This window comes from Wyeomyia smithii, chromosome 1 (genome assembly GCF_029784165.1).
Source record: "Wyeomyia smithii strain HCP4-BCI-WySm-NY-G18 chromosome 1, ASM2978416v1, whole genome shotgun sequence".
NCBI lineage: Eukaryota > Metazoa > Arthropoda > Insecta > Diptera > Culicidae > Wyeomyia > Wyeomyia smithii.
This window is the reverse complement of record NC_073694.1, coordinates 4994095-5020500: the sequence shown is the minus strand read 5'-3', so window position 1 is coordinate 5020500 and position 26406 is coordinate 4994095. Positions and strand designations below refer to the sequence as shown.

Sequence of the window (26406 nt, the reverse complement as noted above, 5' to 3'; positions counted from 1 at the left end):
GATCACGACCCTTTACTGAGTCGGCTAATAAGCGGCATTCACCTCTACGGCCAATTTGATAGGTAACTTTAACGTCAGAAACAAACGTTGAAAGTTCCTTTTTGAATATATTAAATTCAGAAGAAATAGTTACAACAATAGGTGGAACTTTCTCCTTTTTTAAAGATTTTATATTTTGTATAGTTTCATTATTGGTAACTTCCATTTCACCAGCTTCATGCTCAAGCAAAATATCAAAAGGATTGTCACTACAGACACTCGAAGTGTCAGAAAGAGATGCCTCTCTTTTCCTCCCCGCAGCGATGCGAGGTTTCTTTTTCCGTCCAGCCATTTCAGGTGATACGAAAAAAGTTAAAACAAATGTTAAATTCAAAAGTAGGTAGTCTTGAGAAAGACTGATGGGAAATAACTTTCAGATAGTCTTTAAAAGACACACTGACAAAACACAAACTTTGAAGCTATAGGCAGTCAAAGACCAGTCCACAAGCAACCGAAAAAACGTCTGATCTGTAGGACAGTTCAAGACGCACTGTCGGTACACTTAAAAATGCTAATCAACATGTAGTTACGGTGGCACAAGTCTGCAACAATCTTCAGCATAAGTTTGAAAATTTTTGTGTCCTCGGGGCATAGCAATCGTGTGCCTGGTGGACGAATTTTTGTAACGTCATTGATGAATAACTAAAACTGTGGCGGTCCAAGTATGCTACCCTGAGGAACACCGGAACTGTTGCTAAACCAGGACGATTGTGACGTGCCCAGTTTCTCAGCGATCATACGATTACGTAGTTAGAAATCTAGCCACTTCACCATTCTAGTTGATGTTGATGTGCAATCGGTCATTCTTAGTGGTAGTTTACCACAAATGTTTAATGTGCTCGTGCCTAGGCCAAAGTGAAGCCTAGTAGAAAAGTCTGTGAGGTATTTTTCTGAATCAGAAATTTCTTCAATTTTGAAACTCGTTTTGATATAACCGCAAGCTGATACTTAAAACGAGCGAAATTCAGCGGGTAAATTGACATTCAACAACCAATTTAGCTGAGAAAACAACAAAAACATTTAGATGAATTCTCTAAGATTAGAAAAAGTAGGAGGGTGGTATTCAAGACACGACCGCATGACGTTGACTACCGTATTCTTAAAAAAAAAAAATATTCCATTGAAGCAAATAGTAGAGGGAATTGCAACGCTTCTTTTACAAAACTTCTGTAACAAAATTTCGAGGCACCAAAAGGTACCAGTTGCCGATTGTTCTCGTTTACTGGTTAGTCCGACCAGAATTCCAGCCATTTTAGTATTTTGCAGTAGCCATTTATTACTAACAGCCACCAGCATAACGGGTGAAACCGGCACGAGATGACCGGTACTATTTTGTCTTTCCTCCTTTCAGCTGCTAACACCTAGCGCTGTCATGAAATTAACATCAACATAAACATGCATTTTTGCAAGGTTTTTTCCGCTAGCAACAGCAATTGTAAAACATAAAATTCAACTAACCGCTTCTATTATAAAACTGGGAGGCACCAAAAGGTGCCAGTTGCCGATTTCTTGTTTACTGGTTTCCGTCCAGAATTCCAGCCATTTTAGTATTTTGCAGTAGCCACCAGCATCACGGGTCAAACCGGCACGAGATGACCGGTACTATTTTGTTTTTCCTCCTTTTAGCTGCTAACACCGAGCGTCCGTATGTACCCGGTACGGTTTAATAATGAAACTGATGGGGTGAAATGTTCGAACGATACGTTTTATACCAAGGCTTCGTCAGATAATTAGAAAAAGGGAGGGGCTACATAGATGATGGAATGGTAGAGACAAATGTTTCTTGAAAGCTGCGCCGGCCGCTGTCATAATATTAACACCAACACAAACATGCATTTTTGCAAGGTTTTTTCCGCTAGCAGCAGCATTTGGTAAAACAGAAAATTCAATTAGCCGCTTCTGTAACAAAATTTCGAGGCACCAAAAGGGGCCAGGTGCCGAATACATTTTTGTTTTTGGTTAGTCCGTCCAGAATTCCAGCCATTTAAGTGTTTTGCAGTAGCCATTTACTACTAAAGCCACCAGCATTACGGGTGAAACCGGCACGAGATGACCGGTACTATTTCGTATTTCCTCCTTTCAGCTGCTATCACCTAGCATCCGCATGTCGCTGGTGCAGTTTTGGAATCAAAATGATGGGGCGCCGGCCGCTGTCGTAAAATTAACACCAACAAAAAGATGCATATTTGCAAGTTTTTGAAGTAGAATACTTCTCTCAGGAAGTTCGGCTACATAGAGATGTGAAATGAAAATCTAAAACCGAAAAAAGTGAAAAATATGTCCAATTTCTAATGCTAATAAATCGGTTAGTATTCGATGGATTTCCTTCGTTCTTGCAGCAATAGATTGGAAAATCTTTTAAGATTCTCCCAAAAGAAGATAATTTTAATTTTATCATTCACACTATTGTACTATTGAAAATAGTCAAGCCTTGTCAAAACAAAAAATTCGACCTCTGATTGGTCGTTATATGATTGCTTCCCAAGCACGGTCGACAGAATCATATAGCTTGCAATTTTAAACATGCTATTTGGCCAATGAAAGAGCCTGTTTCAGTCGAAGCCGCTCATAATAGTTCTAGACAGCGACAACAGCAGTCATTCCTTAGCAGCGGCAGTAGCAGTGCAGTGGATACCAGCGATGGCGGAAAGCGGACACAGCTGTGGCGTAGCCAGACTTCCTGAAATCTCGCTCGCACAAAGAAGAGACAGTGTGCTTTGCGCTACAAGTCTCGTTTCTCATTCAGTCGCTACGTGCTGTGTGCAGCGTGCGAGCGAGAAAACTTGGGAATTTTTTGTGACGTACACGAAGATACCTCGTCTCTCAACTTAACGAGTGCGGTGCATGGGCGACGCGTACTTGAGACAGCTTGCGTGCAAAATCTCGTGAGCTCGTCTCGCGAGCTTGCCTCGCATGTTGCTTCGCGCTAATGGTGCGAGAAGGAAATTAATTTTGCGCAGAAGGATACAGGCAGGGGATTTTATGTTTTTTTATTTACGGTGTTATAGCAGCATGCATCAAAACACTGTTCGAATTATCAATGAGATAACCTAGTTCATTTATTTATCAATTCAAAATTCTGTGATTAATTCATTCGACTTTTGTTAACATGAATTAAGAACGTTTTGTTACTATACTTATTATGCTAACGGTACGAAAATGAGTAACATTTTTCTTTTCACCGGATGCAGAGTGTGTTACGTTGGTTAACAGAAGTGTTTCTTTCGTCGGTTTAGATGTCATTGACTATCTTATGATAGAACTCTGTTTTGTAGTTCTAAGAATAAAAATGTGGTTTGAAATTACAACATAAGTTTTCCGGAGTTAAAAATAGTAAAACCATTAGAATTGTTTATATTTTCTAGTACATGTTGATGTTGGATAGAATTTTCGAATTGAGTACACTAAAGTCGCTTTTTATGCGGGAAATACATGCCGCGTAAAAAACCGCGTAAATTCCGGAATCCGCGTAAATTCTGCAATCCGAGTGGAGAGGAACCGAAATCCGCACAAAAAAATACCGCTTAAATTCCGGAATCCGCGTAAAAAACACCGAATAAATTCCGGAATCCGCGTAAAAAAGCCGCGTAAAAAGTGACCTTAGTGTATAGATATTGCAAATCAGGATCTGAAGGTTCGTGATAATCTGATCGTAGTAATATAGTTTTGTGAATTCTTCCGATTAATACACCTACAGAAGGGTCTGACGGCATATATCTTATGTAGGTACGTTAGGCAGCCTATACACCAGAGAGACGCAGAGACACTCTCCGTTAAGGCAACTGTCAACATCAAAACGGATAACGGCAATTCAAAATTATACAGCTCCCTCGTTTTGATGTTGACAGTTTCCTTAACGGTGAATGCTTTGCCATTTCTCTAATATACAAGTTCACTAAGGTACAGTACGGCGCGCGCGAGTTAATTCGGATTTTCAAATTTGTAAAAGATATAAATTTTACTTTATCTCCGTGTGTCAGACCGTGCTGAATTATCTTTTCGTTCAGTCATGAACACGACAGCCGAAACTTTTACTATCTGCATAAAAATCAATTCTTCGCATAATCAAAATTGAAAAACAAGCCCCAATAATGACAAGCAACTTACTATATTATTGAAAATGGTCAATCCTTGTTGAAGCGCAAAATTTGATTGATTGATTAGTCGTTAACATGATTGCTTCCCAAGCAAAGTCGACAAAAACATAGACTTTGGAATTTGAAATGTGCTCTTTGTCAGTATAAGAGTAACGATGGGAAATATCGACTGATGCGGCTATCGATAGTTATCGATGATTTCTTACTCCTATCGATAACTATCGATAAGCTTTTCATCTCTATATAAGAGCCTGTTTCAGTCGAAGCCGCTCATATTAGGGACGAATGACCGTTTGGGGTTGAAGTCCCTCCAAAAGAAATCAATCAATCAATCGAAGCCGCTCATAATAGTTCTAGACAGCGACAACAGCAGTCGTCCTCCCTTAGCAGCAGCACCAGCGATAGCGGATAGCGGCCACAGCTGTGCCGTAGGAATGGATAGCGCACTATTTTCAGCGGATCCCAGCAACGATAGCAGCTGGGCCAGCTGATGCATGGACAGCGGATACCAAATGGCAGCATATAGCGGCCACAACTGTGGCATGGATATGGATAGCGCACTAGTTGCAGCGGATCTCAGCATCGATAGCGGCTGATGCAGTGAGGAACTTTAGTGAAATGCAATCTCTGTGCGGTAGTGGGCACTAGAAAATGCATTCAATGAAAAGTTGACTCATTTTGACAACACGTGATCCGTCTAGTTTTGAGTGTTATATCAGCATTTCACTGTTTACTTTATCACAACGAATGCTTTGTTCGCACTATCAGTGATAACGCAAAAATGTAATCGGCATCTTATCCGATACTAAATTGAACAACAAATTGTCCTTTTCAAGACAAAAAAAAACTTGATTGAAGAGCTAATATTTTATAATGAGTTAATTTACATTTTTAAATTTGTAAAAGTTATAGATTTTACTTTATTTCCGTGTCTCAGAACGTACTGAATAATCTTTTTCTTCAGTCATGAGCACGACATCCGAAAAAATTTCATCTCAAACCTTAAAAATTGTCAAGCCCCAACCATGACAAGCAACTTACTATACTATTGAAAATTGTCAATCCTTGTTGAAGCGCAAATTTTGATTGATCTGATTAGTCAACGTTTATTTACTAGAAAAAATGACTGACACGCAAGGTTATCTTTCTTGTAAAAGTATTCTACTTCAACCTTGCGGTCGTGGCTTTGCACGCAACCCTCCTGTTATTTTCCGCTAGCAGCAGCATAAACATCGGAAACAGAAAGTGACAACAACAATAACAACAAAGTCAGATCGATTGTATCCGTTAGTGTTGACTGTGCTTGGGAAGAGAGGTAGTGATTGGCTGCGCGGTATGATTTAGACAATCGATATTGATTAGCAATTTTTCAATAGTGTATCTCAAAAAATAATTTGTTTTTGTTACATAAATTTAACCGTAAAAGAATTTCTGATCGATTGATGCCAAAACCTCGAAAACCTGATTATAGATGACTGCAAAATAAGCGCTCAAAACCTGACCACTTTTCCCTGGTTTTCTCTGGTTGAATTACAAGATTTTCAAATTCAGGGGCCTAACTTCGATATAGACGTTAGTCAACGTCAAAACAATAACATTCAAAATTGTTTAAAAACATACTTTTTCATCTATTTTTCTGTTGCTTAAAAAACTCCTCCAACAGTGCATTCAGCCTCGCATCCAACATGTATCAGAAGTAGGTGGCTGTTACAATTGTCAGTTTATTTACTGAAATTCTACTATTTAATTGTGTTTTATTCATGATGCTTGGAAAATAATCAAATTGGTATGCAGAACGGAAAAAGCAAAACAAACTGTTGCAATTGCGGCTCACGAAGAATGCCACGGTCGCTGTTCATTTGAATCCCTTCAGTTTTTTTTTGAAACTGATACATACCATTTCGTTACTGAATTCTGTCTCAATGTCAATGCCAAAACAGTAATGAGCTTCGATACCGCATAAAGCAAAACATTGACTTTGGATCGCAGCTTCTCGGAAACTGAAGAACTGTTTTTCTGATGCGAATATAATAAACCGGGGCCGACAAAGACCGCAACAAAAAGAGCGGTACGGGAAAATTCCCTAGAACACTATCGAGAAATCGGAGACCAATGAAGGATTTTCGAACTCATTTATGTTTACGTTAATGAACTCTACATGGTAACAATCTTTATCTCATATTTACAGAACCTCTGAACCAAACTTGTACGGTAAAAAAACGGTAAAACTGTGGTGCCACTCAGACTCACAAAAAAAAACATTGTTAGCATTAAAGTAGTATGAAATTTCAACTAACCAGTATCCTTCCGCTGCCATCGTCGACTCACACCGTTATATATGAGAACAAACTCACCTGTCCTAGTCCTTTCTAAAGCACGCTGCAGACACTAGGCCTGACATACAATACAACACTGAGAACGTGAGCTGAGAGTCCGGTTTTTAGCTGTGGGCAAAATATAAAACCGATTCTAAACCGGGGTAACGGAAACAGGATGTAATATGTTACCTTCTGGCGGGAATCGAGGCTGCGGTTTGTATACACAATATACAATCGAGAGCCGATGGTGTAATCCGTAAACAGAAATCAAAACAACACAACTCTGAATCACATGGCATACTGCGATATAAAGTTGGTGTTATTAAAGGCAAGCCAATTCTATCCGAAGACTGTTCTTCTAATGTCGTATGAATCAGTTATCTTTACAGTTGGATGCCCTTTCACTTTTTCCGGAGCATTTATCGCAAAACTGCGATTCAATATTGTATACGAATAATTCGATTAATAGATGGTCAGAATTCAAATTATCATACCTACTGGCCGGTCGTAAAAGGCGCAAGCCCTCATTTATCTTACCCTGTATATAGTATTAAATTACTATCGAGTCGATGAATATAACAAATTTTAAACACGAACCGACTATTTTTCTTTTCATTAAATTGGCACGTAGATCGATGTCTGTTTTGTTAGAAAGGAAGCACCTTTTTCAAAATTAGATTAACTGTCGAATAGAGTTTGAAAAGCAAGAGTGAATTCCATCAGTAGGAAGCTTATGTGCAAACTAAGGTATTATTAAATTATGAGAGAGGATGAGAGACAGACCATCCAACAAAGCCTGGAAGAAAAGTGGAAAGAAGCGCCAAATAAAAAAAAGAACTTTCACACATGGCTTGATTGTGGCAGACTTTCATCCATTTGGACTGAGCTGTCAAAGCTGATAAACGATCAAAGCTATTCGAAACGCAGAAAAGTTTGGGCGAAATCGTTTCGATTCGCTTCATTCGTTGTTGATTTTCCGTTTTCGGTTGAACTGTTTCGTTAGTTAACAGTGAAGTTTATTACCGAAATTAGCGAAGATATGATGTCTGTTCATATCGATTGCCAGGTTGGAACCACGCATGTTGATTATTCTGGAAAGAATTACGGAATGCAATCATCTGCGAAGAAAGAAGCAATTTGTGAGGCGATGGAAAAGTTGAATGTGTACGAAGTCGATACTAGGAATACACCATCTGCTGGAATTCAACTTTCAGCATTCAAAAATGCATGCAATAAAATAAAATTTAATGGCAACCTTTTTTTACGGTGTTCGGCTCAGTTGTACTGAAACGCTTACCATGAATATTTTAAACTTGAGGTTTGCAAGCAATAAATATGATCCTAAATAGAGCACTGGATAGCAACAAACATTTCTAAAAACGCTTTTAAAGGCCAGAAGTTTACGAATTTTATGTGAAAGCAAAATATGTCATCCAATTGCGAAAAAAGAGCAATAAAAACTGTGTGAAGGTTTTAATTCTATACAACATAGACAACAGCTGAATATATTTCTTTGAAAACATATCACAAGTAGTAGGGATATTAAGAAAGTCCTAACGAAAAACTAACTCTTATTTATGCACAGCCATTCGAATCGATTTAATATTACTTCATGATAGGAAATCTACTTGTATTATTCATTCAATTTACTGAAACCTCTGCTCTCTTCAATGTGAAGTTTTTTGCATTCATCTCTCCTTTTCCATTTTTTTATTTGTTTGTACATATGTAAATAGATAGTGGACTTAACCTAGAAAACACTCATCCTAAAAGTACTTTTTCACTAACCAGTAGATTTCGATGATGCTTAGGTAATACAAGAAATAAATTTATTCCCTTTTTTCTCTCTCTCAACAAACGGTATTCGACACATTTTCTCTCAGCTTTATCTCCCTCATGTACGCCTCCAGATCATCCTCTTGGTGTCTGCAGTTTTGGGGTTTACCAAAATCTAATGCTAGAGAGGACCGCCCGGGAACGTCTTCCTTCTGCGATGCGTTATCGTTCTGGCCGCACTTCGTGGGGCTACAAAAATACGCCGAAGCTCGGCGCCATTTCTGCTGCCGTCGACGACGAAAAATTTTCCAAAACTTAAACCCAGTGCGCTGCTTGCTCTGGTTTTTGTGCTTGAACAGTATTTCTACGGGACCATGGTTGCGGCACACCAAGTTGACTTCTGTGGTTTCCTGAGTAGCAGCAGTAGGACGGTCACCTCCCGTAGCCATGGTTGGATTTGGCGGAAGCCTCCTTGCTGATCGGCAAACATATCGACGCGGGGGCTTCTTCGTGTTATTCTTCTGCGATTCGTCGAAAGATAAACGGTTCAGTTTTACAGTCAGTCGCGAAATACTCTCGGTGGACCGAGACAACGAATCGCTCGATGAGAAGACATTTATACACAGTTCCTTACCCGGCGCATAAAGATCCAGATGGGCCGAAACGGTTGGCGTCATCATCGCCGCCGACGGCGGTTTCGTCGCCGGACACTTCGGGACGCGGCCAATCTCACCACGCTCGGATCCCGCAGCACGCTCGTAGCAGCTGCTGAAACGCTTCACAGATTGGCCTCGAGATAGCGCTATGGAGTCAAGGGATTGCTTCTGAGTGGAGGATGAGTACAGACTGTCATCCTGGGCGGAATTGCCTGTAAAACAGAAATGAAGAAAGTGAGTTAAAGCCAGCTGAAAGCTTCTCTGTCAGATTTCAATTGAAGTTTCTCGGTTTTTCATATAAATAATTCATATCATATTGGCAACAATACAAAGTCAACGCCTGCTGATGAAAATCAATGCTGGTGTCATGTGGGAGATTTTTTCCGTCATTCGCCTTTACTCCTGGTCATGGATTGCTATTATCTTTTGTGAACAACAACAATAGAGCCACCGGACAGCTGGGAGTGATTTGTCTACATTTTCACCCAAAATAAAATCATCAAACAGTTGGATCGTTTTGTTAACTCTTCAATGCTTAATGTTTGTTTTAGTTTCTACCTAGAGCAATTAAAACCTACTGATTTACTTGGAATCTGCAACGCAGCAATTTAAATTTGGATATTTAACAATGACAATTTAATGTTTTGCATAAAGATCCAAACACTTTTTATGCATCACAAATTGAACTGCGTGAATGTATTGATCTCACTTTGAAAGCTTCATTATCTTTGGGGCATCTTTGAGTGGGATTGGAAAAATGAACTTGGAAAATTTTCACCCACCTGTAACACTTTAAAGAAGTTTAGCAGCGTCTTTACGCGCCCAGCTTCTAGCGTTTATTCCTGCTTCGTACCTATATAATTATACAATTAGGTTGATGCTCTCTGCAACGCATTGACTCTACGTTTTTTATTTTGTCGAAAAAGCGTTGAAAGCAGATTTAGTGATCTTTCTACACTTTTGCAATAAAGCACTTAGTAACGCCTCCTGCTTCTGCCAATAGATTCAAAACAGACTTTGTGTTTCTCTAGCATTGTTGAATCCACTGTTAAATTGCTGAGCATAATTTTAACACGCAATGCAAATGAATTTTTGTGTAGCATTTTCTACAAAGTGCTTAAAAAAATATCGAAGTACGAAAACTTTTTGCCTGCAATTTCTTTTGGAGGGACAGAAAAAAATTAATAAAAACGCGTTAATAACTACAAAAATGTCACGGCTTCCAAAAGGCTCCGCTTTGCAGGCAAATCAGCCACTTCAAAAGTCAAAGCTTGCTGCTGGAAATCAATGCAGGAGCCGTCGAACATCAACGTTCGAATCTTGATAGTTATTATAAGTCTAGCGCATTCAAGGATTGCTGTGATCTTCTGAGCAAACAACGCCACTGTTTGCACATTTACCGATATTGAAAATGTCGTTTTCTGTTCTACAATCGATGTTTTAAGGATATTTTTAACTGCTCAGCTCCCTCTGTTTTTCAGGTGGGATTGCTGCGATGTGGGCAGGCTTCTGAATACTCTTCATCGTTAGAATGTGTGGAGGTGAAATGTTGCTCTGGATACCAATAGATAGCAAACACGTGCTGCTTATGCAATCAACTCACAGTTTCACTTCAAATATAGAAATATGCTTCCTTTTGAGGAGAGCAGAATGAAAACTACCTACTGACATCGAAAGCGCTAAGTCTTCAAAGTCAGAAGAAGCATTCGTTTCGATCTCTGCTTGTAGCAAACTATAAACTAACTATAGTCTTCAAGACCCATTTGAGTTTCTCTGTAAATTTCCTTAGGACCATGGGTATTTACTAATACCTTTTTTTTTCGTATGCTGATCACTGTTATATGACGATTCATTTTTTATTTAAGAAAATGCAAAAAAAAACAACAGAGGCGTAGCAAGTGAGCAAGCAAGTGATATAAGGTTTTATTTTGTGCAGTGGTATTTGGTTTCGCTGCATAAAATCGACCCCAGACGCCATTTTGAAAAGCCAAAAACGATCGTTCCGGAATCGAAAAGATGCCTTAGGACTGAAAATCGATCGAATCTTCCGATTTCTGGTAAAACAGCCAAAAATAACCGAATACCAACCAATATGGGGATTTCCTAGTTGGACTTGAGGTGCGGCGAAGCTTGGAAACCCATCTTGATTTGAACTTATTTTATGTGTACGAGCTCGTTAGGGTTCTTTCCGTCCACTCGTAGTTGCAGACTCGAGCTTAATACATTTTTTTTCTGATAGGGGAAGGTTTTTTATCCTATCTCGTCGTTTCCTGCTGACCGTTCTTTGATCTTGGATAGGGCAAAGTCTGGCTTAATCATGTGAAATAGAGCGTGGTTGGCATCATTTAAGCCAGTGTCGAGGATTAAAGCGTTCCGGACTGTCTGTGTTGAGAAGTAATTTTTCTGAAGTGACTCGCCATTTCGCATTCATAGAATAGATCCGTCCCCAAACCTGGGTAGAGCTATGCTCTTTACTTATATTGTCTAAAAACCCATCCCATGAGGCATTGGTATTGCTTTTAGAATTATGTGGCAACCAGTGCTGATAAAAGTCATTTTCCCCAGCAAAATTCTTCGAAAATTACAGCCAATCATTTTCAATTTTCACTTCCAATGATCGCAGCACTCTTTCATATACACTAGATTTTCGTCCTAGTAACGTGCTGTTATACTCAGATGAAATAGATCGCGCGCATCGTTCACGGTTACGGAATAAAATTTGACGACAAATCCAACCAAATGATCTTCACTTCAAAGCGAAAAAGAAAAACAAACAGTCCACTCAACCAAAATGAACCTAACCGAGACACTTTTTCACTGACACTGACCGATGCCTTGACAATCTTCGTTAACTGATAAACTGATTTTGTTGTATTGCTTTCATCGCATGAAATATAATGAGGTGTTTTGACAGTTCACTTTCATGCAAAAAGCGGGAAGGGAGAACTCTGAAAGGATTGTAAAATAATAACGTTTATGGATGCTTTTTTTCACTTTCACGCAAGAGTGTCAACATATATCAACCCTGGCTGTGGCTCATTTGATTCAGACACTAGCTGAGAACTAGATGATGACGATGGTTCTTCCACAGGATGTCCGCCAAGTTCATTCCCATCGGTTCCCATAGTTTCGCAATGAGTTTTTTTCAAAATGCAATTTGGTTCCTTCAAATTCCGATATATCCATACTAGAAAAGCTGCATGTCGGGAGCGGATTATTGTTCACCTTGACAGACTGACCGTCTTCGGATGGTGGATATTAAAATTGCAGTGTATCCGAACTGTCCAACGTTGATTTGGGAGTAGATGAGAGCGACGTATGGACTAGACGAGATTTGTCCATGTTTGAGTATTTGAAAGGTTGAAGTCCAGTTGAACGATGCTTTCTTTTCGAATAACCGCATCATCTGTCTCCTTAAGCAACTTCACAAACTCAACTTCGTTGAAAATTTTCTCAGTATTGTTTGAATTCCACTTTTGGTACAGCTAGGTGCATTTTGCCTTGAGAGGTCCAAATACAGCAACGTCAAGAATCTGTAAAATATGTGTCGAATTGGGATATAATACCAGCAGCTTCACTTCATTCTCGTAGCACCATTTATACAGCTTCAAATAGTGGTGGCCAGAGTATCCATCGACAACCAGTACAATTAGACGTGCAATATCTAATTCGATCCAACGAGGATTTAAGTGCTGCGTTACAAAGTGATAAAAAGCATCTCCTTTCATCCATCCGGATTCAGTCTGGTTAAAGCCAAAATTGGCACCAACAGCTCCGGGCACTGTAGCTGCAGCAACAAGGTCACTAAAGGATTCCTTAGAAGTGATTAACGGAGGAATAAAACACCCGTCTGCAGCTACGTACACGTTATGTTCTCCTTGGGCTTTCCTCTCTCGACATTGTAAACCACCTTTGCCCCTTTTTTGCATAGACTTTCCTGGGTATCGGATTCATAACGAAATTTGATTCGTACGCGTTCCACCAGCATTCCGGTCGGTTAAGGAGATCTAATTGTCCCTCGTTCTCAAATAGGCTGTAAACGAGCTCAAAACATCCCTGAAGTTGTTTAGCGGTCAACTTAGCGGATGCTCTTCCAAGGGCCTCCGCCCTTGGATGGCAGCCCCCCTTTAAACGGATTGCCTTGTAAAGTTGCGAGATCAGATGCTGCCACCAGTATTTCTTTGGTAGTTTTGGGACATCCGGCCGCAGCGCACAGGAGAATCCAAGCTGCCAGCTGTTTTCCATGTACAGCGTTTAAAACTGTTTGGCTTCCCATCGGCTGTGAATGGATTCTCTTCAGTTTGTTACTTAATGTCGATTTTGGGATCTTATATTTCTTGTGAGCTGCGTATGCTGACAAGGAACCATTTTTCACTTGTTCAACGACATTTTTCAGCGCCTCCGATGAATATTTTACTGGTTTCATTATGCTGACCTTAGCGGAAAAGAAAACTGTAAATTGTGAATCGAGCACATCGCACAGACCTACCTTTCAAGTGGAACAGCATTCAGAACACCAATTAAGCCGAGTCGGAAGATAGATTGACCGTTTTTCGATCAATAACGGGGCTTCCGGACAGTTTTTCTACAGATTTCCGCAAAAACTCCGTCCAAAACATTGAGACTACTATGATTTAAATATCAACAATGCCTAGCGCCTCTCGCGCTGATATGTGGAAGCTTGCTACTTCAAACCAAGATCAGCGGTAGTTCGAAGCAGGATCAAATACTACAGTCACATTTTTGCTTAACTTTTCAATTTTGATTAACTTTTCAATGAAATAAGGCTACAGGAATGGAAGAATATTTAGGCCTACACTTCTCAAACCTGGTTTTGCTTATATATAAGTGCTTTGAGTAATCTAAATTTGAGTCGGAAAGCCATGTCGTATATTAACAACCAAGACCAAATTCAAAGCTTTTTTAATTGTAAGTAATTGAGCATAAGGCTGTAGTTTTCATTTCATAAATAAATTGAGATACTAAGACATACATATAATGCATATTATTCAAGCATTCTAATCTGCAATAAGATAACTTAATATTATTATTCGGGGTTTTTCAAAATAGTTCGAACCAGGATCAATTTTTGTATGGTTCGAATCAGGATCAAAAACCCTATTTTAAAACTATGAAAATGAGTCCCGATTCTGAAAAATATGTGTGCATGCCAAAACAAATTTGATATAATTTTACTTTAAAATCGCTCTATCTCGGAGTTGGTTCAACAGAATTAACTTCTTTTTTTAGAAAAAAAGCATTTTGTTATTATCAAAAACTATCTAGAACATCTCAAGTCGATCAGATTTAATTAAGATATAATTTGAGTCAAAAAAACTAGTTTCAAAGTAGTCTTAAGGAAAACGGTTATATTTCTTCAGAGATAAGACATAGGAATTTTGTATCTTCGACAAAGTTTCATGAAATCGATAGCTCTACAACAATGCCGAAGATCAAAATCTCGTAAAATCAAAAAGTCAATTTTTCTAAGTGTAATACTAGCTTAACAAGTAATTATATGAAAATTTCAGATAATTGTAATCAGTATTCTAAATAGTTCTTCCGAAGACACCAAACTCCTAAAATGTAAGGAAAAGTGAGAAAAGACTTTTGACCGTCTTTTTTCAAAACGGCCCCACTGTGCGGCGTAAGGCTTACATGGCATGCTCAGTCATGTCGCTGATGACAATTTTCACGTCCCTCCTAACGATAATTGAGTTGGATAAATTTCCTATGAATGGTAATTATATTATCTTATTTGCCTAAAAATTTTATGCCCTTGCGAGCGGCCTTCCGGCAGTTAACCGGAACATTCGCCATGGCGGACGAAAACATGCGTGTAGGCATGTTTTAAAGCTCTTTCTTTGTTTTTTGTTTATTAATTCCTCCTCCGTTTTCGCGACAAAACTGTTGGAATAGATGTTGCGCTTTAAGTTTTTCCCAGAAATTTTCGATGGGACGCAGCTGGGGGACGTTGGGCGGATTCGCCGACTTTGGTACCACATCGATATTCAGCCGCTTCATCTCCTCCAACGATCGCTTCGAGTAGTGGGACGACGCCAAATCTAGCCAGAACACCGTGTCTTCGCCCTTATTCTTGATGAACGACACAACTTCTGGCAGGCACTTCGTACTATAAATTACCCCGTTTACGGCCAGCTCGGAGTGAAAGAAGAGCAACTTTGACATCCCTTTCTCGCTGTTTGTGAGCCACAGCCGCACCTTCTTGAGGAACTTGATCTGTGAAATAAACTTAACCTCGGTGCTCACTTCCTTCGTGGGGGAGGTAAAATACAACAATATACAACAATATCGCACGCACGGGGGGCTAATGCGGTCTCGATCAACTAGATTAGTTGAGAGAATTCGTTATCGATATTGTTTTCGGCACATTTTGCATGTTGTAGGATAAGTACAACGATATACCGTGCCCCAGTGCTGAGTCGAGGAAATTTCCAGCTCGAAAAGATCCTTGACCTGATCGGGAATCGAACCCGATATCACAACCGTGTGGGAGAGCTAGCCGACCGACATCGCTAACCACAGAACTACGGGGACCACATGTAAAATACAAAGTACCTTGCTAATCGTTGCCATCCAGGGTGAGATAGGTCTCGTCGTCCATCACCACTGCCACGTCGCGATTCGCCGGGAAAATCGACTTGACCATCTTATCTAACCGTTGTCGCTGCGTCATTGCCTTCAGCTCCAAGACAAGTGGACGGGACTGCCGCTTCCTGACACGATGTCCATGTTCTCCAGATACTTTTTCACTGTTTTAGCGCATGCACCAACCTCCCGGCCAAGTACACGGAGCGATTCAACCACTTTTCCCTCGGTCTTCCTCTTCAGCACCCTTTGAAGCCTCTTGTCGCTCAGGGTCGTTGGGCGTCCGGAACCGGGCTTTCTTTCAGACTTCCGAACGAAGTAGCTTCACTTTTTTCGCCATCACAGTTAGAGTTTGACTGATAGAGCTGTCAAATCTTTTTCGCTAACTCATGGGTTACTATGATTGATGATGCATGAGTAGTTTCGTCAGTGCGATTAAAGGTAAACCCATGAAAAACCGACAATTTTTGCCCATCAGACTCTCTCTCTCTCTCTATCTCTCTGTCACAAAAATAACTCTCACAGGGCAATGCGTGTAGTAAATTCGGGCAGTTAGGTTGGGTACATCACCTTGCCGTAGAATGATATAAAATTTTCGATTGCCTGGATGTTTTCAGCTAAGTTTAATTTATTTTTCTGAATTTTTCGAATAGTTTTGTTTTCTTAGTTTCAATTTCTGACTTTTTTTGAAGTTGAATACCATTGTCGATTCAATTTGTTCAATTCAATTCAATTTTTTTGAAAAACACAGTTTTTTTTTTGCTATCGTTGGATGTTCTAAAATTAAGATAAAGGTTATTTTGTCTGACTTTTTCTCTAACTTTTAATTTTTTTGTTTCTTTTAATTTTAAAGTATGTATAATTGTCCGTTATTAAAATTTTCTGACTCTTTGATTTAAAATTACCGGAATCTAAAGATTCTTTATTTTTTTGCTCCGTGTTTTTTTTATTGTCTTTCTAATTTATAGAAATTCTCCAATTCTTAACTCTTTCCAACCACTCAAATAATGTCCTAAAACTCCAAACAAGCTCTAAAAAATGACCCAAAAACGATTCGATTATGTCCCAAAACTTCTCATAAATCTGTTTCAAGCATTCTCCAGAATCGAATCGTTTCCAAAAATTACTCGAAAGGGTTCAAACAGTTTCACAAAACCACCACCAGTGCCTCAAAGATATTCTATAATCGTAAAAATGTATCGGAATCAAATAATGTCACAAAAATCTGTCTGAACATATTGAAAATATTCATAAACACCTCAACACATTTTGAAAAATTTTAAATAAGCCACAAATTACTCTCGAAAACGTATGAATGTTCGAAATTGATTAAAAATGTTCTGGTTGAATTTCAAAAATATCTCAGAAAAGTCCTAGAAGGAATGTGCCAGACAACAAGTCAAGGGTTTTAATGAAAATATGAGAACGAAAATTTCAGTTACGAATTACGATATGAATTATGTCATGTGCTCATTTCCAAATAGAGAATTCCGACAGTACAGTATCAAACAATGCTAAAACAATCGTTCGACATCGCTTTAAACGTTCAAAACAATCTTCCACTTGACATTCTTTGAGTGGAATATTGTAAAGCTATTATGTAGAAAAAAATTCTAGAGAAAATAACAATTTCTCTAGTACTGTGGTTCTTTTCAAAAAGACGTCCTATTTCCAGTGAAGCCACTGAATGCCTTTCTTCACTATTTATGCTTCTACGCGTGACCAAGCATTTCAGCAAATTATCTCCCACAAATTATTCAAATGGAATGCAGCCACGTAACCATTGTTGGCCAATCAAACGATTTATTCAACATGTAAAACGACATTCCAAGTAAACAACAACGCGTATAGGTGCTTCAACGGAAATTGGAAATACCCTCCCTGGTGGGGGGCGGAACAAAAAAAAAAAGGAAAAAAAATACCAACCTGAGAACTCAGAAGATTCTTTGTTTGCAGCTGGACGTCGGTCGCTTCGACACAAGATTCGGTATGAACGCTCCTTGCAGCTTGATTTCCGCGAACAGTAACAACAGTGGGCCAGCGTCTCCTAAACAAGACAGACTGTAAATGTATCTTCTTGAATGATCATATTTATTTACGGGAAACGAGTAAACGATGTTGCTAAGGTAAGGATGATGATGATGATGATGATGATGATAATGAATTTGATAATGTGAATAGTTAAACTGACGCCCCTGCTAATTTCAATATTAATTCTAAAAATTCAGCTGCAGGGGCAAAATTATATACTGCAGGTTGCTGGTTGAATTTATATGTGACGGGACAAAATATACGAGTACTTTTGAAATGTACCCGCATATTTTCTCCCATTTTGTCATTTTTACAAGTTATATAACGTACAACCAATTCCATCCATGGTTTTTTTGTTCTCAACGATAATCTTGTGGTGCCATGAAACTGTTATGGTCTTTGGTTCTGGATGTCATTGCTGGAAATCCGAAAATTAACGGATACTATCAAATCGCCGTTTTCTCAACATGTTGTTTTTCAATATGGGACAGTTATCCAGGTACCGGCAGATCAGCAATTCACAGTTTTTCTAAATATTTCTATTGTCGCTTCTCTACAAAATTTAGCGAATTAGCGATTAACGTTTCGAAGGCCAAAATTTTAGCGACGCTAACAGTTTCGCTAACCAGCTCAAAAATTAGCGAAATCGCTAAATCGCTAACTGAATTTTAGCGCCGCTAATTAGCGAATTGGCGAATTAGCGGAATGGTGCCCACCACTGCATTTCACACACTACCAGCCAGCTAATCGTGCTTCGGATTCCGACTGACCTCACTCGAAAATGTGGGTAAAACTTTTCGGAAACACAAATTACGTTAAGCTCCGGTTGAACTCAACCGGAAATTGAATGCGATTGAGGTCGAAAGTTTTCAGCTAGTCTCGGTGGATACAGTCCATACTCTGCCAGTCTATAAACTGTCAGTAATTTAAATGATGGAAGAACGATAATGAAAGTTGAAGCTAACTTTATAACTGAGGGTGAAGATGATAAAATAAGCATTGTTTACGGTTCATTGTGGAACATCATTCTAGGATGGAAGATAAAGTGCAGATTGCAGGAAGAAAGGAAAAACTCCGAGAAGAGCACAGACCACTGGTGTGTTTCAGTGGGTGGGTTTTAGCGTAAAACAAAGGCATTCTATGGATAGTACTTTTACCTTGAAAGCCTGGCGGAATTTGTTGCTCATAATGTTATACAGCAGCGGGTTGATGCAGGTTGAAAGGTAGTACAGGATACCGGAGACGTAAGTTGTGACGACGAAAAACTTCAAGATCAGCGGATCCGTCGGTTGGTGGTCCTTGTCGACACCGTAGATGTACACGAGCCTTTGGGCGTGGAAGGGAGCCCAGCAGATGAAAAATGCAACCACGACTGCGACTAGGGAATAAATAATAAAAAAAAATTATAACCTGACGTAAAATGCAAGCACGCACATGCGGCACGCGCTGGCAAAAAGTAGGCGCCGATTTTCTGTTGTTCAGGCAAACAACACCGACAAGTGTCAAATACGTTTATGCTAAATTTAATTGAATTGCTGTTTTCAAGTAGCTATCCTCAAGCATTAGCATTTCTTGCATAGAATCCCATAGCGAATGAACGTTCGTGTCTTCTTCTACAGTCGGAATTAGTGGAAGAGAAGGGGGCTAACGATATCGACAACACGCTGTGCGAAAATAAATGAAAATAATACCGCTGCGTTCAATTTGCTTCATAGCGACTTTAAATCGCAGCATGCGTGGAAAGTTAGATTTTCACTTCAACGGTGAGTGGGTTTCAATTAAGGTGATATGATCACAATCACCCATTTTAAGCAGTTCTTCCACAAGTTAAAAGCAACAATAAACAGTTATCTCCTCTTTTTATTCAATAAATTCGCAGCAAGGGAGGAAGTGGATTGGGGCTTCAATTCACCACGGGAATAAGAGGATTTTTTTGCAATTTTTGAAATAAGGAAATAGCTTAAAGCAAGGAATCAGATAGAATGTTTAAAAAGAGCTGATAAAATCCAATTAGTTACTTCTGGGACATCGGTTTCAGCTTTAAAGTCCCAGGAGCAAACAGGTCAGACTTCTTGGAAATCGTTCGAGTTAAAACATTTTCCACTACAATCAAAAAGCATCGTCGCAAAGCGGGGTTTAATCATCAAACATTTTCAAATCAACATCAAGGGAAATTAACTGAATGTGTTTAAATGTTTTAAAAACTAAGTACTAAGTATAGAAATAGTTAATTAGAAATTTATGAAAAATAAAATCCAAAAGGTAGGACACGAACCCACAACTTCTAATCGCCGGTCAGATGCGTTTCCGATTACACTTCGCTAAATAGCTATTTTGTATCGCTTGCACACTTTCTAATTACCTATTTCCCCAGTTAGTACATTTTTCAAGCGTCAACTCCACATTTGCTGCTTGAAATTGAAATGAAAATAGTTTGACTTGCATTATAGTCATTAAAAATAAGAAAGGTTGCTTTTAAAGTTAAAAAATCTTGAAAAGGCATCATCATTTTGTTCACAAATGTACCGAAAGAATCCAAAACTTATCCCTTATTCATTTGATTCAGTCATAATAATTATCGAATAACTTTTCAAAAGGCCCAAGGTAACATTGTGAGACTTTGTTTGTTTACTTTCTCTTTAATTAATAATTAATTTATCTTTCCATTTTTCATGATACTATTTGCAGTAAGATGATAGGCAGTATTTCAATCTTTCGAAAGAAGAGAAATCATTGTAAACTTTTATGATAATGCTATAATAACCGGAACAACCTGAAAGACGAGAGAAACTCTCATTGTTATCTAGGTTCTTTTGAAAAGTTACTCGAGAATTAAGGTTCAGCGGATTTTTGGATCGCAAAGTTTCCATCATGACAGGACCTAATTACAAGTTTTCAGTTTTGTTTGGCGTGTTGGAATTGATTTTTTTTCCAAGACGGTAAGAATATAGTAAAAAAAACACAAAAATATCCTCAAAAAGACATTGAGAAGTTGTTAAATAATCGTAAAAAAAAACATCAGGGAGTTTTAAGAAAACATTCAATTATTGTCCAGAAATCATTCAGTCATTTAATGAAAATTCGTAAAAATATTACCGTTGATAATATAAAATTCAAAATCCAATATGATGAAAAATATAAGTTTTATAAAAAAACATCCTAAGTAAAAAAGGAATAACAGAGTGCTTAAAATAGTAGATAATGGCCAATCAAAATCGCAGATTTTTGTATTTAAGCTGTTTTTGGGTGTTCTGTATCTGCCACGTAACAAATGTATAGTGACAAATTACTTTTTTATCAAAGTAAACAATGTTTTTGGGAAATACATGAAGACCGAAAACATACAAAGAGACTGGAAACAAGTAACAATACAAAGGTTTATCTCTAAAATTAATCATAAATATGTAAATATAATAATAATAATATGCTTTAGTAACTCTCCCAAGTGTTATTGTCGTTCAGAAGGCTAGGGTGATCCCTCCACTAACAACTTGTGCAAATAACGTGTCATAAAAGGTGTTCGATGAGTTGTGGTGATTGAATAGAAGTGATCGATCAAAAAATCGATCAAAGCAGATAGGACCTTTTGAAATGTTTCTCTAGATTTATAAGCTTTCAATCGTAGCAAACCATCGCTATTAAAAGTTAAACATTCTCAAGCTTGCAAGAGAAAACTTAGAGCAAAGAAATATATGGTAGCTTTCCTTGATGATTTTGTTTCAGTATTGCCTGCTTTAGGCGGAGCAAGCAGCATATAGCGAGTGTTTCACGAAAGAATCGTAAACGATTGCACTCAAGCGATCGCAATGATTCTTTCAAATGTTGGTTGCTTGTAGGCGTAATTCGGCTACTCCACGTCGTGCTTTCACCGTGATATACCACGATGATTCTTGGTGATTTCAAGAATCAGATGCTAATGCATCATGCTACAATTTCCGTAAGCATTGATGATACCTATTTGCTCCGGCAAGCAAACAATTGAACGCAATCTAACGTTCATTTGGATTCATAATTTTGTATCACTGGCGATAATATCTCAAAGCTTCTCGCGATAATGTTGAATGCAAGTGAACTTGGATACAATAAATACTATCGTGTTTGAATCATTCAGTCTCCTTCTATGGTATTCGGAACTTTTAGAAGCGAAAAACAATCAGCAGCGTTTCTAGGGAAAACTTGTACGCGAGTGGAACTAGTTGAACGATAACTGATAAATCAAAGAACACATTTGCATTAAATATTGCTAGTGAGTGAACTTTTCCATGCTTGATCGTGACTAACGAAAACGCGATGTATAGCTTCCAAAGAATCACGTCAGCCGACGTGTACTCGGGATTGACAAATAGCTGGTAGCTACAAGTGGTAGCTAACGCGCGTCGTACGCAGAGGATCGCGGTGTTTGGCAAGAAAGATACTCATGGTTCGTTTCCGTAATAAGCGCGCAACATTTTTATATTCCGTTTTTCAGGTGTGTTTTTCGCGGGATTGTTTTCTTTTTAGAGCAGACGAAGTGCATACGAGAGACGTCGTTAGTCGATCTGTTAGATAGAAAATATCCGGTTGACCGAACCCCTAGAAACTCCGCGTTTATACCTTTCATGAGGCCGTTTTATTTTCAGATAGATCACCAACGCGCAATAGCTTTCGGTATAAAGAGGATCACCTTACGAGGAGAAATTCAATCATTTGAAGTTGTCTCAATTCGGTCAAAGATCCAGTATCCTTGCGTTCGATTTATTATTGTGGTGTTACAATGTCGAACTGAATCAGTTCGAATCGCATTATGATTATCGTGGCGGATGTAATGGCGCGACACTTGTTCTAAAGAACCCGACGCTCGAATTAGTGCATCGATTACCAAAACGAACCCTGCTGTATACCTTGCCCTTTCTTCAACATCCCAGTGATTTCTCGTGGAAGTGCAGAGGTGTTCTCGGCTTCCATAAAGCGAGTATCACGTCAACATTTTCCTATACAATTTTCTTCTTTGACCTGCATTCGGATGCGGCCGGCGCTGGTATTGCCTGATAAACAGATTAAGGTCACCAGTTTTTACACATTGAGGATGCATGTTGGTCCCAAGCATCATCTATTGGTTCTCTGTGTAATTACTGCTGATCTGGCAATAACGGAGTAGCAACCGCGGGCGGTCAATCATGCTCATGCTCATGCTCATGCTATATCGTTGAAGCGACAATCTTGAATTTAATTCCGCGTATCCCATAATAAATAAATAATAAATAATAAAGCTCAATGTCAGTTACCGTAAATTTATGACATAAACCCCCAATATCTATACTTCTCGCATGAACAGCTTTATGTCGTATGTTCGCGTGCCGGAAAAACACTCAGCATTATATGCGTTAACTTCAAAAGCAACAAAAAATGTCTTAAATTTATTCTTTTGACCATTCACAAGAAAAACTTTTGAGTGTCAGGAATAAATGATTGGAAGCAAACTCAAAGTAAGAAAGCAAGAGCTTGTACAAATATTTTTGAACGTCAAAAAATCGCGGTTGCCTGCGGTAAAATTGTGGGCCAAAATTCCTCGTCACAGCGTTTGTGTGGAACAAATCATGCAAAAATTCCCCAATCTGTATACCTTCCAAAGCATACTTTGATCTCCCCACGCCACCCCCAGCTGAAACATAACCTCATCACATTTCACCCTAGGCCGCCGTCATAAAATAGCATCCCCGGAGAAAAACAACAAACAAAAAAACCATCAACATACCTAGCATCTTTAGGACTCTCCGCGTCCCTTGGCTGGTTCCGTGCTGGCGGTTGTTCGGGCAAGTAGCATTCCCGCGCCGCTGCTGTAACGTTCCGTCCCGCTGCATCAGTGTCGAGGAGCGCAGCTTCAAACCAATCAAAGCGTACAGCACCGTGATGAGTGTCATCGGAGCGAAGAAGAAAATGAAAGTCGACAGCTCGAACGAGTGATGAATAATTATTCGCTTCACCACACACTGATCTATGCCGGTTTGATTGGTCACGCCAAATTGCAGGGCCTGCGGGATGGCGGACACAATCGCCACTATCCAGATGGCGACGATGAACCGGACGGCACGGGACAGTTTCGACATCGTGTGCGACAGAAAGGGATGGCAAATGGCCACGTACCGTTCGATGGTGAAAGCCGTTATCGTGAGGACGGTCGCATTGGCCGACGTTTCCGCCGCAATCCCTCGCATAATGCAGAACAACTCGCCAAAAATGTACGGATACTTGCTCCAGATGAAGTAAATCTCCTGGGGTACGCCGGAGAGCAGCAGCAGGAAGTCGGAAATGGCCAAACTAAAGAGGTAATAATTGGTTGCCGTATGCATGGACTTATTTTTCGCTATCACGATACAAGTGCTGATGTTACCAATCACACCCGTTACGAAAATGGTTACGTAAATAATCGTTACCGGGAGGACCACGTAAAGTGGATCCCGTTTGGGACCGTACAGCTCGGTTAAATTATCTTCCATACTGAGGGCGTCGTGGTTCAGCAGTGGACCATCGGCTGCGTAGTTCAGATCGAACACGGCACTGAGATTCATTATTTTTACGGCTTTTGTGGCTTCCGGCATTGCGTTGTTTTTTATATGGTTTCTTCAGTGGGTTTTGGTTAGGTCACTGGTCGCAGGCAGAAGTTCATACTGTGTGCGTTGGGTTATTAATCCGAACTAGATAAGTTTTGCGTCCCAATGATTGCTGCAGCTTCTATTAATTGCAACCGGAGAAAAAACATTCTAAGATTTGGCGGGATTGTACTGAAAAGAAGGAGAAAAAAAATAAATGTAATTCGGACCTTTTTTCTGATTATTTTTATATATATTTGTACTTTTCAACAAACTTGTAAATAGTTTTGACTTTTTCAGGATATTTACGCTAGTATTTGATAGTTCCTTTGTAACATTTTCATTATCTTTAGTTTTTAACAGATTTTGGAATATATCTGATTGACAAATTTTCAGATGCAATGCACCTTGCGTTGTACGAAGTTAGTAACCGCATCTTCGTGGCCAGCGGGACTGTTGTTCCGTGAATTCATCGATATGTCAAAAACAGATACGGCCTAGGTGGACAACGTTGGGAATAAATTCACCTAAGACAGCATGAGTGATTTCTCCTCAATGCCTACTATGGTAGACGGTTGGAGCCCTGGGCTACTGCCATGAATGATGTTGTAGCAGAAATCTTCAGGTTACTGCCAAAGCACAGTGGTCCAATAAGGCAAAAAGTGGACTTAATTCCATAGCGCCTTTCAACTTCATCCTAGCATGTTTGTGTTGGTGTTAATATTACGACAGCGGCCGGCGCAGCTTTCAAGAAACATTTGTCTCTACCATTCCATCATCTATGTAGCCCCTCCCTTTTTCTAATTATCTGACGAAGCCTTGGTATAAAACGTATCGTTCGAACATTTCACCCCATCGGTTTCATTATTAAACCGTACCGGGTACATACGGACGCTCGGTGTTAGCAGCTAAAGGACGCTCGGTGTTAGCAGCTAAAAGAAGGAAAAACAAAATAGTACCGGTCATCTCGTGCCGGTTTGACCCGTGATGCTGGTGGCTACTGCAAAATACTAAAATGACTGGAATTCTGGACGGAAACCAGTAAACAAGAAATCGGCAACTGGCACCTTTTGGTGCCTCGCAGTTTCATAATAGAAGCGGTTAGTTGAATTTTATGTTTTACAATTGCTGTTGCTAGCGGAAAAAACCTTGCAAAAATGCATGTTTATGTTGATGTTAATTTCACGACAGCGCTAGGTGTTAGCAGCTGAAAGGAGGAAAGACAAAATAGTACCGGTCATCTCGTGCCGGTTTCACCCGTTATGCTGGTGGCTGTTAGTAATAAATGGCTACTGCAAAATACTAAAATGGCTGGAATTCTGGACGAGAATAATCGGAAACTGGTACTTGGAGCCTCGAAATTTTGTTACAGAAGTTTTGTAAAAGAATACGGTAGTCAACGTCATGCGGTCGTGTCTTGAATACCACCCTCCTACTTTTTCTCTCGTGTAAGTATCATCTTTTCTGCCGTCGAATGAAAACGCTATTAAACTGGAATCATCAAACCTTTTGCGGAGCACTATTCGTCTGCATTTCTCTCTTTCTCTACGAACTTTCGATTTATCCATGATGAGAGGTTCGCCATGCTGATCTTTCATTTCAAAATCTTTGAAAAGACTGGTTGCCAATGCTGACGCTACTCTATCAGACACACCAAATCTGTCACACATCAAGGCAAAGTTAAAACAATCGTATCTTTCTGTGTATTGTGAACTTGTGCTTCTATTCATAACATCTTCATCAACCGTCATCGGTACGTCTACGTATGTTGTATCATCGGGATCTTCGTACGTTGGCATTGTTGGCATTGATGACGATGTCCCTTGCTCTTCAATTTCCATCAGAAATGCATCAATTGTTAGTCTTCTCTGTTTATGTTGATCATGCATAAACTCTTTGAGGCGTTCTAATATAAAAAATTTCGTTCAGAGTCCCGGTAAACACTAAAAGGTCTCTATTCGTCTTCTTAATTTCGGCTTGGTATTTGTCAACCAATCTATTTAATTTAACAGCAACATATTTTTTTGAAATTATTTCCATACCAAGTTTTTCCCAAATTCCAACCAACCTATCTGTTACGTGATTAGAGAATTGTTTATAAGAAAACTTTTTTTGTTCTGTTTTTGCACGTTCGCTTAAGTAAAAATAATATCTCAAGATATCCAGATCGGTTGGTAAATTAATATCATTCAAATCAGAAGACACACCAAAAACAGCAACATCATGCTTGGGTATATGACTCATTGGGTTTTCGATAGCTAATGATGTTGTTGCTATTTCATCTTGCGGGTTCATTGTAAACTAAAAATAA

The 26406-nt window shown here is 39.2% G+C and overlaps 1 protein-coding gene across 6 annotated transcripts in view; it reads right to left on the bottom strand.

The window, feature by feature from the left end:
* Window positions 1-7925: 7925 nt before the first annotated feature.
* LOC129733853 (pyrokinin-1 receptor) overlaps window positions 7926-26406 on the bottom strand; it is a 100998-nt gene continuing 82517 nt past the window's right edge. For 4 of the 6 annotated variants that reach the window (XM_055695401.1, XM_055695400.1, XM_055695402.1 and 1 more), the window contains exons 2-5: window positions 23261-24287; window positions 18684-18904; window positions 17422-17542; window positions 7926-9098 (exon numbers count right to left, since the gene is read on the bottom strand). In XM_055695401.1, the coding sequence (XP_055551376.1) occupies window positions 8305-9098; window positions 17422-17542; window positions 18684-18904; window positions 23261-24104 (1980 nt within the window). In that variant the 5' untranslated portion in view covers window positions 24105-24287 and the 3' untranslated portion in view covers window positions 7926-8304. Of the gene's footprint in view, window positions 9099-17421; window positions 17543-18683; window positions 18905-23260; window positions 24288-24358; window positions 24431-26406 lie in introns of those variants that run through there. The other 2 variants (XM_055695404.1, XM_055695406.1) reach the window with 2 other exon arrangements.